Source organism: Triticum aestivum, chromosome 3A (assembly GCF_018294505.1).
Source record: "Triticum aestivum cultivar Chinese Spring chromosome 3A, IWGSC CS RefSeq v2.1, whole genome shotgun sequence".
In the NCBI taxonomy this organism is placed as follows: domain Eukaryota; kingdom Viridiplantae; phylum Streptophyta; class Magnoliopsida; order Poales; family Poaceae; genus Triticum; species Triticum aestivum.
The window spans coordinates 597,147,769-597,163,849 of record NC_057800.1 but is presented as its reverse complement, the minus strand read 5'-3'; the positions used below and the strand labels follow the sequence as shown (position 1 = coordinate 597,163,849).

General features: G+C 43.8%; 2 protein-coding genes across 4 annotated transcripts; both read left to right on the top strand.

The window, feature by feature from the left end:
* Positions 1–3,764: 3,764 nt before the first annotated feature.
* Positions 3,765–8,915, top strand: LOC123062469 (sorting nexin 2A). 2 transcript variants are annotated; one of them, XR_006429691.1, is made up of 6 exons: positions 3,765–4,870; positions 5,170–5,379; positions 5,480–5,740; positions 6,881–6,967; positions 8,381–8,612; positions 8,733–8,915. XR_006429691.1 is itself a non-coding variant. In XM_044486002.1 (5 exons), the coding sequence occupies exons 1-5, from the start codon at positions 3,974–3,976 to the stop codon at positions 8,459–8,461; spliced, it is 1,536 nt and encodes a 511-aa protein (XP_044341937.1). In that variant the 5' UTR covers positions 3,765–3,973; the 3' UTR covers positions 8,462–8,915. The 2 variants fall into 2 exon arrangements, 1 of the variants encoding a protein (XP_044341937.1); XM_044486002.1 differs by having other exon boundaries at positions 8,381–8,915.
* Positions 8,916–9,343: 428 nt separating this feature from the next.
* Positions 9,344–15,530, top strand: LOC123062468 (protein RETICULATA-RELATED 6, chloroplastic). 2 transcript variants are annotated; one of them, XM_044486000.1, is made up of 7 exons: positions 9,354–10,274; positions 10,790–10,919; positions 11,248–11,778; positions 12,001–12,108; positions 12,675–13,217; positions 13,594–13,716; positions 14,788–15,530. In XM_044486000.1, the coding sequence occupies exons 1-7, from the start codon at positions 9,712–9,714 to the stop codon at positions 14,950–14,952; spliced, it is 2,163 nt and encodes a 720-aa protein (XP_044341935.1). In that variant the 5' UTR covers positions 9,354–9,711; the 3' UTR covers positions 14,953–15,530. The 2 variants fall into 2 exon arrangements, with proteins under 2 accessions (XP_044341936.1, XP_044341935.1); XM_044486001.1 differs by lacking the exons at positions 13,594–13,716; positions 14,788–15,530 and adding an exon at positions 13,339–13,573 and having other exon boundaries at positions 9,344–10,274.
* The last annotated feature ends 551 nt before the right edge of the window (positions 15,531–16,081 follow it).

Sequence of the window (16,081 nt, the reverse complement as noted above, 5' to 3'; positions counted from 1 at the left end):
GTTAATGATGATGATCATGGAACTTCAGATCAAGTTATTACTGAACCTCGTAGATCAACCAGAGTAAGATCCGCACCAGAGTGGTACGGTAATCCTGTTCTGGAAGTCATGCTACTAGATCATGATGAACCTACGAACTATGAAGAAGCGATGGTGAGCCCAGATTCCGCAAAATGGCTAGAAGCCATGAAATCTGAGATGGGATCCATGTATGAGAACAAAGTGTGGACTTTGGTTGACTTGCCCGTTGATCGGCAAGCAATTGAGAATAAATGGATCTTCAAGAAGAAGACCGACGCTGACGGTAATGTTACTGTCTACAAAGCTCGACTTGTTGCAAAAGGTTTTCGACAAGTTCAAGGGATTGACTACGATGAGACCTTCTCACCCGTAGCGATGCTTAAGTCTGTCCGAATCATGTTAGCGATTGCCGCATTTCATGATTATGAAATTTGGCAGATGGATGTCAAAACTGCATTCCTGAATGGATTTCTGGAAGAAGAGTTGTATATGATGCAACCGGAAGGTTTTGTCGATCCAAAGGGAGCTAACAAAGTGTGCAAGCTCCAGCGATCCATTTATGGACTGGTGCAAGCCTCTCGGAGTTGAATAAACGCTTTGATAGTGTGATCAAAGCATTTGGTTTTGTACAGACTTTTGGAGAAGCCTGTATTTACAAGAAAGTGAGTGGGAGCTCTGTAGCATTTCTGATATTATATGTGGATGACATATTACTAATTGGAAATGATATAGAATTTCTGGATAGCATAAAGGGATACTTGAATAAAGTTTTTCTATGAAAGACCTCGGTGAAGCTGCTTACATATTGGGCATCAAGATCTATAGAGATAGATCAAGACGCTTAATTGGACTTTCACAAAGCACATACCTTGACAAAGTTTTGAAAAGGTTCAAAATGGATCAAGCAAAGAAAGGGTTCTTGCCTGTGTTACAAGGTGTGAAGTTGAGTAAGACTCAATGCCCGACCACTGCAGAAGATAGAGAGAAGATGAAAGATGTTCCCTATGCTTCAGCCATAGGCTCTATCATGTATGCAATGCTGTGTACCAGACCTGATGTGTGCCTTGCTATAAGTCTAGCAGGGAGGTACCAAAGTAATCCAGGAGTGGATCACTGGACAGCGGTCAAGAACATCCTGAAATACCTGAAAAGGACTAAGGATATGTTTCTCGTTTATGGAGGTGACAAAGAGCTCATCGTAAATGGTTACGTTGACGCAAGCTTTGACACTGATCTGAACGATTCTAAATCACAAACCGGATACGTGTTTATATTAAACAATGGAGCTGTCAGTTGGTGCAGTTCTAAACAAAGCGTCGTGGCGGGATCTACGTGTGAAGCGGAGTACATAGCTGCTTCGGAAGCAGCAAATGAAGGAGTCTGGATGAAGGCGTTCATATCCGATCTAGGTGTCATACCTAGTGCATCGGGTCCAATGAAAATCTTTTGTGACAATACTGGTGCAATTGCCTTGGCAAAGGAATCCAGATTTCACAAGAGAACCAAGCACATCAAGAGACGCTTCAATTCCATCCGGGATTTAGTCCAGGTGGGAGACATAGAAATTTACAAGATACATACGGATCTGAATGTTGCAGACCGGTTGACTAAGCCTCTTCCACGAGCAAAACATGATCAGCACCAAGGCTCCATGGGTATTAGAATCATTACTGTGTAATCTAGATTATTGACTCTAGTACAAGTGGGAGACTGAAGGAAATATGCCCTAGAGGCAATAATAAAGTTATTATTTATTTTCTTATTTCATGATAAATGTTTATTATTCATGCTAGAATTGTATTAACCGGAAATATAATACATGTGTGAATACATAAACAAACAGAGTGTCACTAGTATGTCTCTACTTGACTAGCTCGTTGATCAAAGATGGTTAAGTTTCCTAACCATATACATGAGTTGTCATTTGATTAACGGGATCACATCATTAGAAGAATGATGTGATTGACTTGACCCATTCCGTTAGCTTAGCACTTGATCGTTTAGTTTGTTGCTATTGCTTTCTTCATGACTTATACATGTTCCTATGACTATGAGATTATGCAACTCCCGTTTACCGGAGGAACACTTTGTGTGTCACCAAACGTCACAACGTAACTGGGTGATTATAAAGGTGCTCCACAGGTGTCTCCAAAGGTACTTGTTGGGTTGGCGTATTTCGAGATTAGGATTTGTCACTCCGATTGTCGGAGAGATATCTCTAGGCCCACTCGGTAATGCACATCACTATAAGCCTTGCAAGCATTGCAACTAATGAGTTAGTTGCGGGATGATGTATTACGGAACGAGTAAAGAGACTTGCCGGTAACGAGATTGAACTAGGTATTGAGATACCGACGATCGAATCTCGGGCAAGTAACATACCGATGACAAAGGGAACAACGTATGTTGTTATGCGGTCTGACCAATAAAGATCTTCGTAGAATATGTAGGAGCCAATATGGGCATCCAGGTCCCGCTATTGGTTATTGACCAGAGAGGTGTCTCGGTCATGTCTACATAGTTCTCGAACCCGTAGGGTCCGCACGCTTAATGTTCGTTGACGATATAGTACTATATGAGTTATGTATGTTGATGACCGAATGTTGTTTGGAGTCCGAGATGAGATCACGGACATGACGAGGAACTCCGGAATGGTCCGGAGATAAAGTTTGATATATGGGATAGTAGTGTTTGATCTCCGGAAGGGTTCCGGATGTTTTCCCGAAATGTTTGGGCACGAGAACACTTTATCTGGGTAAAAGGGGAAAGCCCACGAGGCTTTGGGAAAGTGCAAAAGGAAGTTTTGCAGAGACCAGAGGCTAGACGCCAGGAACCCTGGCGTCTAGGGGGTAGACGCCGGGAACCCTGGCGTCTAGCCCTGGAGTCCGAGAAGGACTCTTGCCTTTTGGGTGAAACCGACTTTGAGGAGACTTTTACTCCAAGTTTCGACCCCAAGGCTCAACATATAAATAGACGGGTAGGGCTAGCACCCAAAAGACATCAAGAAACACCAAGCCGTGTGCCGGCAACCCCGTCCCCTCTAGTTTATCCTCCATCATAGTTTTCGTAGTGCTTAGGCGAAGCCCTGCGGAGATTGTTCTTCACCAACACCGTCACCACGCCGTCGTGCTGCCGGAACTCATCTACTACTTCGCCCCTCTTGCTGGATCGAGAAGGCGAGGACGTCACCGAGCCGAACGTGTGCAGAACTCGGAGGTGCCGTGCTTTCGGTACTTGGATCGGTCGGACGTGAAGACATACGACTACATCAACCGCGTTGATATAACGCTTCCGCGAACGGTCTACGAGGGTACGTAGACAACACTCTCCCCTCTTGTTGCTATGCATTACCATGATCTTGCGTGTGCGTAGGATTTTTTTTGAAATTACTATGTTCCCCAACATTATACTCGATGTTAGTTTTACTAAGACTAAAACATTTCGATTCCAAGATTAGTCTATATATCTCTAACTTTGTATTAGCCTCATCCGACTATCATCGACTAGACCACATCATCCGTGAAAAGCATACAACATGATATATCTCCTTGTGTATTCCGTGTGACCTTATCCAAGGACTTTGACGTAACTTATTTACTTTTCCGGGGTGTTTACACGTCTGATGATTAATAAATCTGAGTGTTTTTGGAAGAGAAAATCTTTTCTCGTTTTAATTAATTAACGGTCCTGTCTTTCTCTAGGATATATACCTGCAGTCCCGTCGCAACTGACACTGCAGTATGGAAAAATGGAAGTCAAAGAAAAGGGGTAGATGCGCGCGCTGGACCCACATGGCAGCGGGCGTAGGGTACGAAAGGGAGGTAGGCTTGCCTTACACGTATCACGGCGCTCGCCTTTCTCCCTGGCTCCCTCACCCGACTTGACTCGTCGCCGGCTTTCCCCGCCAGATCTCGCTTTCCCCCCAACCCCCACCTAACCGCCGGCGGCCGCCATGATGGCCGCCGAGTCCCCGGCGACGGCGAACCACCCCGCCGACCAACACCTCGAGACCCTCGCCCTCGATTCCTCATCTGCCGCATCGGCCGCTGCCTCTACCGACCCACTGCTCCACCCCCCTCCCTCCCCTTCGCCCCCCTCCGCTCCCGCCGCAGCCGCGAACGGCGACCCGTTCGTCGAAGAGAACGGCGAGGACGACTCCTCGCCGATCCTCCCCACCCCCGACGCCCCGGTCGTTTCCCGCGAGCCGTCACCGGAGTCCTACCAGATCACCGTCACCGACCCGAAGAAGCACGACGAGGCCGCCACCGGAGCGGCGGGCGTCATCCCGGGCTCCGGCAGCTACTTCTCCTACCTCGTCACCACCCGGACCGCCGACGGCAGCGAGTTCCGCGTGCGGCGGCGCTTCCGCGACGTGGTGGCCCTTGCCGACCGCCTCGCGGCCACCCACCGCGGCCTCTTCGTCCCGGCGCGCCCCGACAAGAGCATCGTGGAAGGGCAGGTCATGCAGCGGCATGAATTCGTGAACCAGCGCTGCGTCGCGGTCCAGCGCTACCTCTGCCGCATCGCCGCGCACCCCACTGTCAGCCGGAGCGATGACTTCCGTACCTTCCTCACTGATCCTAGCGGTATCCCGACCTCAGAGGGTGAGTCTCCCAGGTTCAACCCCGCGATCACTGCTGCCTCGCCGACGGCTGTTACCACACCAACGACGCCTACAAAGGGCGGGCGAGACTTTTTTGGTATGTTCAAGGACCTGAAGCAGACGGTCGCGAATGGGTTGATGGCGGTGAGGCCGCCTCCAGTGGAGGAGGAGACTGACGCAAAGTTCCTCTTCCACAAGGCCAAGCTCGAGCAACTGGAGCAGCAACTCGCAGCGACATCTCAGCAGGTAGCTGTGTGTGTTTGTGTGTGTTGTTGTCTGGTTTATTAGATCACTCATGTTACTCTCATTCTGATGGTTACTCTTAATTTCTTATGCATAATTAGTGTAGTTTTGACAGAAGCAACATGTACTACATTAACATGTACCCGAATGGAGGAATTAAATTGTGCGTGCTTGTTAAGTACATGTACTACATTTGCATTTTGCAACTTGATCAAGAAATTAATATCATATCAGGTTTCCGGTACCATGCGGCAGTGTACAAAAGAACACCAGCTAAGTCTATTCTTCTACATAATTTGTAGGCAGAGGCGTTTGCTAAAGCTCATGAGGATTTTAGAACAACTACAGCTCACTTGGGAATGACATTCGTTAAGCTGGCGAAATTTGAAAAGGACCAATCTGCATGCAGTTCTCACAGAACTCGAGCTGTTAATATTAACAATTTTGCAAATGCTGTTGTCAAAGTCAGCAGGTCTCAGACAAAACTGGATGCTGAAATTGTGAAACATCTGGTATGTGGGAAGTTGGAGTGAGAGTAACATTATCTTGGATACAGATCTTCTTGATTATTTTTGTTCCTTGATCTGTAACGGTGTTTATGCTTTTTTACAGGACACTATCCATAAATACCTGGAGACGATGACTTCTGTTCACAATGCATTTACTGATCGCTCTAATGCTTTGCTTCATATCCAAAGTCTATCATCAGACTTATTTGCTTTGCACAACCGGGTGGCGAAACTTGAATCTGTGTCATCAAGAGGAATAGATCAGGAGAGGACGAGGTATCAGAAGGTTGAAGAACTGAAAGAAACAATAAGAACATCAGAAGACGCGAAAAGTCATGCACGCAAAGAGTATGAACTTATCAAGGTAAATCACCTAAACTTTTGAATTAAGAGTACAATGTGCGTATTGTACTTGATAGTGGCCTTCTGAGATATGAATTGCTATTTATTTTTAAATTGCACAATTCAAAGTTGTTATGCCATAAGGTCAGATGACAACATTTCCTAGTTTATGGTTAATATTCTTGCAATGGTTACACAAGCACAATTAAGTATTTGGGGAGAGCAATAGCTTCATACTGCAGTTTACATTTATCGAAAACTATCAGCCAAAATCAAAATAAAATGCATTTGATCTTGGTTTCGACACCGAGCTTCAAAACGTTGCCTGGCACTAGTTAAATGTCATGAACACTATAATGAACTCTGTATATATGCATCGTTTGACTTTGTCAGTCAGTCTGAACTAATGTTATTAATTTACCTTTACCATAGTGATGTCTGAGGTGTACTATTAGCAAACACAGTGTTATGCACACTAAAAAATTATGTCCGAGTTAAGCTCTCAGAAGTTGGAACGAACTTGTAGCTTCAATTGCTGCAGCAGGCGGATATTCGTTTTGCTAAAAATTCACGAGTCAAGATCATTAGTTCAGTATGGTTATATGAGTTGTGGAAAGTATTCCGACTACATTAATTGTCAGTGAAGTAACTGAAGTCTCTATATGTAGTATATACGGATTGGCCATTAGTTTTCAAGACAGATTCCTACTATTTAAATGATGACAATGCCAGGTATGACTGAGATATACTACGTTGACCTACTGGGACCTGTTTTTCTCAGTAAGTCAGTACATAAACTTGAATGTGTAGGCTGTATTTGTCCTGTGGGATTTGTTTGTGTCGACAATATTAGAGAGTCTTTAAGCCTGTCATTCAACCCAGATAGCATCTATTTGAGTTGACTGAGAAATATTACGAGGCACGTCTATGTAATAAAACAGTCTCTTTCAAGTCAAATAAAGTGCCTATCATATTTCTCTTTTCTTTTTTCTTTTCTTGGTGTGGGAAGTGCCACATCCCTCTGTAGCCTGTAGGTTATCAAACCACATGTTAGAATTTTGGTAATACTTGGGACATGACTATGCTGTTGATTTTAAGTTCTCATTTTGTTGTTTGGCATGGACTATTTGGGGTTTCTCTGAAATAAGCTTCTCTAATGCAGGAAAACAACATGAATGAAATTAAGAGATTTAATAAAGAGATACGCCAGGATTTGGTGGAGATGATGAAAGGCTTTGTAACAAGTCAGGTATTAATTTCAAACTTCAATTCTGAATCATTCTTTTGGTTGCCGGTTGTATGACCCTTTGAATTTTTGTAATGCAAAATCAAAAGATAAATACATCAGTTGAGTATCTGTCTACCATATTACCTATTGCAATTTGCTGTAAATATATCTTCATAGCCCCATTATTTTTAAATTCAGTATCCCATATTAACCCAAAATGTTACCCAATACCATTGCATAGTATTGCCCAGTTTGAAACCAGAAGTTAGTAATGATGCCCACTGTGGCTACTGCACAATTGCTCGCTTTTCTGCAAAAGTGCAAAATGAACACTTGGAAATTGGTATGTGGTGACCATGGCTGTATGAATTTTCCACTGCACAACTTTGGATTGTACTCCCTCCGTTCCTAAATATAAGTCTTTCTATAGATTACACTATGGACTACATACGGAGCAAAATGAGTGAATCTATACTCTAAAATATGTCTATATACATCCGTATGTAGTTTGTAGTGGAATCTCTAAAAAGACTTATATTGAGGAACGGAGGGAGTATATTTGTATGCATGAAGCAGAAGTGAGTTGTCGGTCCACTTGATGTTTGCAGTCTCACCTTTCTTATCTTGCATCTTTATATCGACCTAAGAGCATGTGAAGCATGTTCCTTTTTCATGTTTCTGCTGGTTGGTTACCTAGAGCTTGAGCAACACATAAAGAAACATTTCCAAGGCTTGCAGAAAGTAGAAACCATGTCGACCTAGTGACTGGTAGGGGTGTCCAATTGCAACTATCTCAAACCAGCAAAGCCCCTGTAGTGTTATTAGTTTGTAGGAGTACATCATGTCGACTATAAAATATAAATGATATGGTATATTGTTATTTGTTGTGTTTATTTCTCTATAGCAAAAGGAAATGATAAGCTCTGATTAAGAGGAGCAAACCAATGTCCATATGTCAAACATTTATGCTTCATGGTAATTTGGTGGTGATGTGAAAATGTACACTGTGTATGATATCGTTTTGGAAGACATAATTTGTTCTGTATGTATGGATAGCAAAGTAGTGTTTGATTGGATAGTATAGATAACATCTGAAATGTATTTTGGTCCACTGTAGCGCATTGGCAGTCTATGTCTGTCGCCTTTTTGGCCAAGAAAAGTTCATCGCGCATGGGAACTATTTTAGCTTTGCAACACCGTGAATAAATAAATTTCTAAAGTTCACATCAGGCAACCTAGATGGCATTGTATGAAACTCAAAATTATATAATACCAGCAGGTGCATGCAGCTTACTGGTGGAACACCGTCTTGTTTTGAACACCTACGAGCTCTCTACAACTCTTTGAAAATAAACATTGCATTTCACAGTACCAATAATCTGATCATTACCAAAGCAAACTAAATTGACGTCCTTGCATTTTGTCAATGTGCAGGTTGAACAGTCAGATAATATTGCTAGTATATGGGCAAAGTTAGCAGAAGACACAAAAGGATACGCAGAAAGGCGCAGCTGAAGTAGGATGTAAATATAGGTGTGAATTTTGAGCCAGTCATATGCAGCATCAACATTGGTGTTACCGCATTGAGATTCATGTCACCACTGCTCGGTGATTTCGGCGATATGTGCAGATACAGTTTCCACTCCCCAAGGGGCGCCGTGTCAAGGATTTTCTTGGATGTACTCCCTCCGTCCGTAAATACTTGTCATCAAAATGAATAAAAGGAGATGTATCTAGATGTATTTTAGTTCTAGATACATCTCTTTTTGTCCATTTTGATGACAAGTATTTTCGGACGGAGGGAGTAGCTATCTCCGGCCAGGTGTGCACCTGAAAATTCCTCAGGAAAGAAAGAACAAATCCTAAAACCGATACACCTTCTTTTCCCCCAGTTTTTCCCCACCCTGGGTCTAGCTGTAATGCTGAGTTTTCTCTGTACAATTACGCGGCACTAGCGAGTTCCCTGCTTCCTGAAAGAACCATATACTCCCTCCTCCCAAAATTCTTGTCTTATACTAGTATTTGTCTACATATGGATGTATCTAGTCACGTTTTAGTATTAGATACATCCATATAGACAAACAAGACAAGAATTTTGGGAGGAGGTAATACATGAGAAAAGATTATTTTCAGTCGTTGAGAAGAGTTGCAGGCTTGCATTTGCTATTTGATAGGAGTATTATGCTGCGCATCAACAGGTTTGTGCGGAAGGTGAGCCACTCACTTGTCTCCGACGAGGCTGACTGGTTGAGATATGCTCGCGGAGACGCGAGCCAGTGGTATGGTCGGCAGCTAGTAGCCATTCCTATCACGCAATCAGGCACCAGGCCTATGCGAGCTCCCTGAGACGCCGCGTATGCATGCTCAAGTTCCCGCCACAAAACCCGAAGAATGAGAGCTACCTGCCATGAATTTTTTTTCCACCCGGACGAATTCCGCCCAAAAATCCACTGCTGTCTGTGTCTTCTCCCCCTCTGCCAAACAATTATGGTACGATCTGCGGCGTGGTGCCTCTTTGTCCGCTACTTGCACGCAATGTCGACTAGCTTCAAACACTTCAAATCGCGTAGTACGATCGACGAGAAACGTTTCCAAAATTTCGTGATTTTTACTTTTATTACAGAGGAGAGGAGGCGTACTGCCGTGCTGTAGTACCAGCAAGGGATAGTTAGCCAACGGCCACGGGCTACTCCATCTCTTTGTTGCCTCGCTCCACTTTCCTCTGGCCGCCGGCGCGCCTCCGGCGACGTCTCCGCCCGGGCAGAATGCTGCCGCACGCGCCGTCCCGTTACCCTGGCACCGCCAAGTTCAAACCCCTCGTCCCCGCCAAACCGCCCCTCTCTCCCGCGTCCTCCCCGTCGTCCCGCGGGAGCCTCTGCGCCGCCGCCGCCTCACGCCGCGACTTCCTCCTGCTCGTCCCGTCCCTGGCCGCGGCGTCCACGGCCCTCCAGTACCTCCCCCTCGCGGCCTCCGCCGCGGACGACGAGAAGCCGGCCCCGCCACCACCGCCCGCTCCGGCCCCGGCCCCAGCGGAGGAGCCCAACGGGGAGGCGGCCCTGTCGAGGATGTACGACGCCACGGTCATCGGCGAGCCGCAGGCCGTGGGCAAGGACGCGCGCGGGAGGGTGTGGGAGAAGCTCATGGCCGCGCGGGTCGTCTACCTCGGGGAGGCCGAGCTCGTGCCCGACCGCGACGACCGGCTGCTCGAGCTCGAGATCGTCCGGAAGCTGGCCGCTCGCTGCGCCGACGCCGGGAGGACCCTCTCGCTCTCGCTCGAGGCCTTCCCCTGCGACCTCCAGGAGCAGCTCAACCAGTTCATGGACGGGAGGTTGTTACTGCTTTTTCTGTTGATTGAATGGATTTTACCTGTTCCTAGTTGCAAGAGTTCATAATTCTAACCGAGATACATACAGTACTGGGTAGAATTTTCTATGTGCCCGGAGCTTTTTCGTTCAAAATACATTTTGTGGTTTCATTCAGATAGATGTACAGTATATTACTCGGAAGTTAGGAGTAGTTTCGACTCAGGATTTAGAATATCGATAACGGAAAATTTTAGGACCTCGTGGAAATATTTGGAATTTCCAAAAAAAGTTGAAATTATTTCAATCAAAACTCACTGAATTAGACCCAGTTCAAATTTGATTTGAATTAATTTGAATCTCGTCTGAAATTTTGCGATAAAAAACATTTCAGGACCCACCGAATTTAAGAGAATATGTTGAAATTTTTAATCCCTGTTCACCTTTATGGGGAAATAGTGTATTTCTGTGAGAGCGATTGTGATTTATCAGCCTTGCAATACTTCCTCGACGAACTTCTAACAGGCCTGTCTTAATTCAGAATTGACGGCAACAGCTTAAGGCTGTACACATCTCACTGGGCACCGGAGCGCTGGCAGGAGTATGAACCTCTTTTAAACTACTGCCGTGATAATGGAATCAAGCTTATTGCATGTGGAACTCCACTTGAGGTAATTCATCATTCTCACACACATCACCCAGCAAAACTGCATCTGCATGTGTTTATTTATGCGTATTTTTATCATCATGACCTTGTTCATTGGTACTTCTGACTTTCTAAGGCTGTAGACTTGATAGTTGTAGTTATTCAGTATTGATTTTACATTATTCCAGCTGGCAAGCTTTTTCCTGCCTTGCGCCATCAAGTGCTTTTACTCGACGCGTAAGCACCTATTCTACATTGGCCCTTGTCTGAGAAGTATTCTTATATGGAGCATACCAAATAAGATAGCTTAGTTTTCTCTGTGGTGAAAAGTACTTAATACATTTCTTGACTAGGTGGTAAGAACTGTCCAAGCAGAAGGAATCAAAGGCCTTTCAAAAGAGCAGAGGAAGTTGTATGCTCCTCCAGCTGGCTCAGGCTTCATTTCTGGCTTTACATCCATCTCAGGCCGATCATTGATAGACAAGACTTCATCCTCTCGTGTCTCTCCTTTTGGCCCTAGCTCATATCTATCTGCACAGGCAAGAGTAGTTGATGATTATACCATGTCCCAAATAATAGTGAAGGAAATTAGTACTGGAGATCCTTCAGGGATGCTCGTTGTTGTAACTGGTGCAAGCCATGTTATGTATGGGTCACGAGGAATTGGTGTTCCTGCCAGAATATCTAAAAAGATGCAAAAGAAAAAGCAAGTTGTGATCCTTCTTGATCCTGAGAGGCAAGGTATAAGGCGAGAAGGTGAAATCCCAGTAGCGGATTTATTGTGGTATTCTGCTGCCAAGCCATGCAGTCGAAATTGCTTTGACCGTGCTGAAATCGCTAGAGTTATGAATGCAGCTGGTAGGAGGCGTGAAGCTCTGCCCCAGGTTATCACTTGCTCTATCAGCATATCTTTGGCACTCCTTTGCATTATATTTCTTACTAACTGTAACATGCCGTAAATGATGTTACTCTAGAAAACCAGTAATGAGCTCTTTAAAAAGTTAACGCAGCTAAAAACTTGCTATGTCAGGCAGTTATGATTTCTAATAACATCGCATTTTCTTATGTTTGAGCTAATGTAAATTTTTGCATTTATTTCATTACAGGATATTCAGAAAGGAATAGATCTTGGTGTAGTTTCTCCTGAGATATTGCAGAACTTTTTTGACCTTGAGAAATACCCTGTCGTGGATGAATTGATTCACCGATTCCAAGTAGGCACCTGCTTTACTCTTTCACTCTTTTCCCTTGTACTCCCTCCGTTCCTAAATACTTGTCTTTCTAGACATTTCAAATGACTACTACATGCGGATGTATGTAGACATATTTTAGAGTGTAGATTCACTCATTTTGCTCCGTATGTAGTCATTTGTTGAAATGCCTAGAAAGACAAGTATTTAGGAACGGAGGGAGTAGTTATCTATTTATGGGTTGGTGCTTGACCATACAGATGCATACTAGTGCTTGAATAGTATATTCCTTCCTTGATTATATTTGAAAAAAAATTCTATCAGAACTGTTTATGGACGGCTCAGCCCTGTCAGATTTCATCCAGGATCAGCCCCGCCTGGCATCCCGAAAGGAAAGAACTGCCAGAAATAATCAATATTTACTAGTGATATTATGTGAAAGATGTGAAAAATATTTTGGGAAACTGAAAGTTCAAGGCTGGGTTTACAAGGGCTGGGCCAGGCCTTGAGCGGTCTAATTGATTCTGCTTCTTTATAGCTAGGAGAACTTACTGCATGTTGATGATATTGAAAATGATCATTTTGTGCAGGGTTTCCGTGAAAGGTTACTGGCAGATCCCCAATTCTTGAATAGATTAGCTATCGAAGAGGGTATATCAATAACTACAGCTGTCTTAGCACAATATGAAAAACGGAAAGGACGGTTTTTTGAAGAGATCGACTATGTCCTTACTGATACAATTAGAGGTTCTGTTGTTGACTTTTTTACAGTCTGGCTTCCTGCTCCTACTATTTCGCTCTTATCTATTGCTGACAATGGTTCTGGTGAGAGCTTGGAGCTTGTCAGAGGATTGTTAGGGTCACTGCCAGATAATGCATTTCAAAAGGGTATCGTGGGCCAGAATTGGGACATGAACCAGAGATTTGCATCGGTACTAGTGGGTGGTCTGAAACTTGCTGGTGTTGGATTTGTTTCCAGTATTGGAGCTGGAGTTGCTTCGGATGTTTTGTATGCTGCTCGTCGAGTTTTGAGTCCTACAAGTATAGAGGCAGAACGCCCAAGAGCTCCCATTTGGAAAGCAGCTTCTGTGTATAGTGGCTTCCTTGGAACATCAGCAAATCTGCGGTATCAGGTACTTCCATATTATCCTCTTTCTAGTTTCAAATGAAGGGTCGAGAATTTAGATATATATATATTTGATGAAGTTCTAATTCTAATAAATTGCTCACAAGTGATTCTGGCTGATTATGTAGATATGTTTTGTCTGTCGAGTTGCACATATGAGGGCACATGATAGGAAATTTAGCAATGGTTAAAATGATCTGTAATATAACATACTGTGGATTAATGAGTTAGTCTAAAGGCAGACTGAGGCCTTGCAGCTGTAACTGGTATGCTATCAAGCAGCCTGTCCAGTGATTTACGATCATATAAGACAACTTACAATTTCTCCTTCCATTTTTGACTTATTCTGCAATATCTAACATTTCCCCGACAAATATGTTAAGGTCATTGCTGGTCTAGTGGAGCACCGGCTTGGAGAGTATCTTGTGTCATACTATAATCAGCCAATTCTTGCTAACGTGCTGTCCTTTGTTGCACGGATAATCAATTCATACTTTGGAACACAGGTTTGCGACTTCTGCATTTTGTACTTCTGTTATTAAGTTTTTTTTCTGGTTAAGGTGTTCCATCAAGCTGATTGAACTAAACAAACAAATATTGGGATTTCCATCCAAAGAAAAAAAAACCGTGTGATTCAGAGAGCAGGTTAGCTATTGATGAATAGGGGCTAATTTAATCTTTTTCAATTAGCATGATATGGGAGACCTCTTAAGGCTATGGTTACAACATGTGGTCTCCTCTCTCCATACAAAGCAGACCTGGGATACAAGTGTACGACTCCAACACTAACAGCATGCCCTAGCCACACACTTTGTAGCACCATATTACATTACTACAAGATCCATAAATCTAACTTGTAAGTTATAACCCACACGTACACATTCAGTACAAACTCAGTATTCAACAAATGTCATCTCGCACATACATGTGTGTCCTGTACATGTGCTAAGAAAATATTGGAGGCTCCACTGGTCACACTTAACGGTGCACGTGTGTCACTCCGTTTTAATAGGGCGCGCCATGTCAATCCTAGGAATTTTACCTAAATAATCAAATAATCAATATCCATCACTAGAATCAAAGGTTCATCCGTCAACACGCACATTGTTGCATTGATGAATGTCTGAATATATGTGCATGAAGAGCATATTAGTGCATGCACACAAAGCCAATTGCATCTAATACGGCCGATCCACTTCATCCTACGGGTCAAATGCTCCGCACAATTTAGATGCAACTGAATGCACAACAGTGCGGATCATTTGACCCATAGGATTAGCTATTAATGCACAATTGGATACACTGATTCTTTTGGACCGAGCCACTAGCCCATTCAACCACTATTTGCGGTGCAGATTGCTCATCCATTGGATGAAATGATCCACCCCAACCCCTAAGTTTGTCTCTGGTAGAAGATTGAACCGATGCTAAATATCTCCAGGGACAGAAATAAGAATCCTACAACGCGGAAGGATTTATTTCTGCAGTCTACTACTCAGCTTCATACATATATTATGCATGATAATACTTGCATTCCAGGTTTCTCTAGTCGTTACTGACAGCTATGTTTGATGCAGCAATGGATTGATCTTGCGCGATCTACAGGCATCCAAACTAGTGAGGAAGAGCCACCTTCTCCTGACACTCCCATCTCATCAGAAATACCAGTGTTAGAATGTGGCACGGCAGAAGTACCAAGTACAGACGATATTAATAAGAACCAATCAGGTGAGCAGACATAGCCAAAAGGCTATTGGCTGTGGGCATCCAACTCAAAGGAACAGTCTCCATCTTATGTTACATCGCATACAGTACAGGCATATAGACACAAGGTCTTCGTACAGCAAGACTGAATCCCAACCACATTGCATTGTTTTTCGGGAAGGAAAACATGAAATTTTGAAGAGCAGAGTTTTTATTTGAGCATTCTTTTCTTGCGGCTAGAAGGAGCTTCTTCTACACATCTCTGGAGTAAATATACCATATGTACATCAACAGGAAGCAGTCAGATTTTGAAACACACACACACACACCATCTAGACTCTTGATATCATCTTGGATTGGCAACACAAGTTGAGTTTCCATGAGAAATTTTTTTCCCACCTTGTTTGGCAGCCATGAGTTGTATTTGATCAAATGAGTTGAATTCAAGCACAACTTTTGTGCTTCGTGAGTAACCAGCTTTTGGGTTGTCTGTATCGGTTTTCACCCGATTTTTCATATATTAACTGGGCAATTCTCTTCTTAATTGATCGATGAAGCAAATATTTTGCCTTCGTTTCGAAAAATAAATATATAACTGGAAGTGGTAGAAATTGGACTGTATGACTGTATCTCCATTTTTTGTGTTTGGTGCCATCTGGAACTGTCCATACTTGTTTATGCCAGTGACTAGTGAGAGATGTCCTTTCGATATGTCGTAATCCAAATGCACTGCAGGGATACGTAGGGCTCCTGTCCTTTCGATATGTCGTAATCGCACAATTAATCGAACAAATCTAGCCCGCTGTTGCTATTGCCAGAGGAATCCAGTTCCAAGTCACGGCCATCCAACGCGGCAATATTCATCTTCTTTTCCAAGGACCCAAATATGCGTCCTCACCGACCGATCCCCGGACCATCGAGGAACGAACATATCCAAAGTCTAGCAACTGGTACTATTATGAGGGGCAAGCCTGAAGTGCGAAGGACCGGATCCGGATTCTGTTCACGGCTGTGGCAAATTGGCAATGCAGAGTTGCACCTCTGGTTGGGATCTCTGACGCTGAAAAACATTTTTCAGTCCCCAGAGGACGGGCCTCAGGTGGTGGAATTTGACGGACCATATTCATTACGAGTGCTCATCCAGTCTTAGATTTCAAAACCCTTATT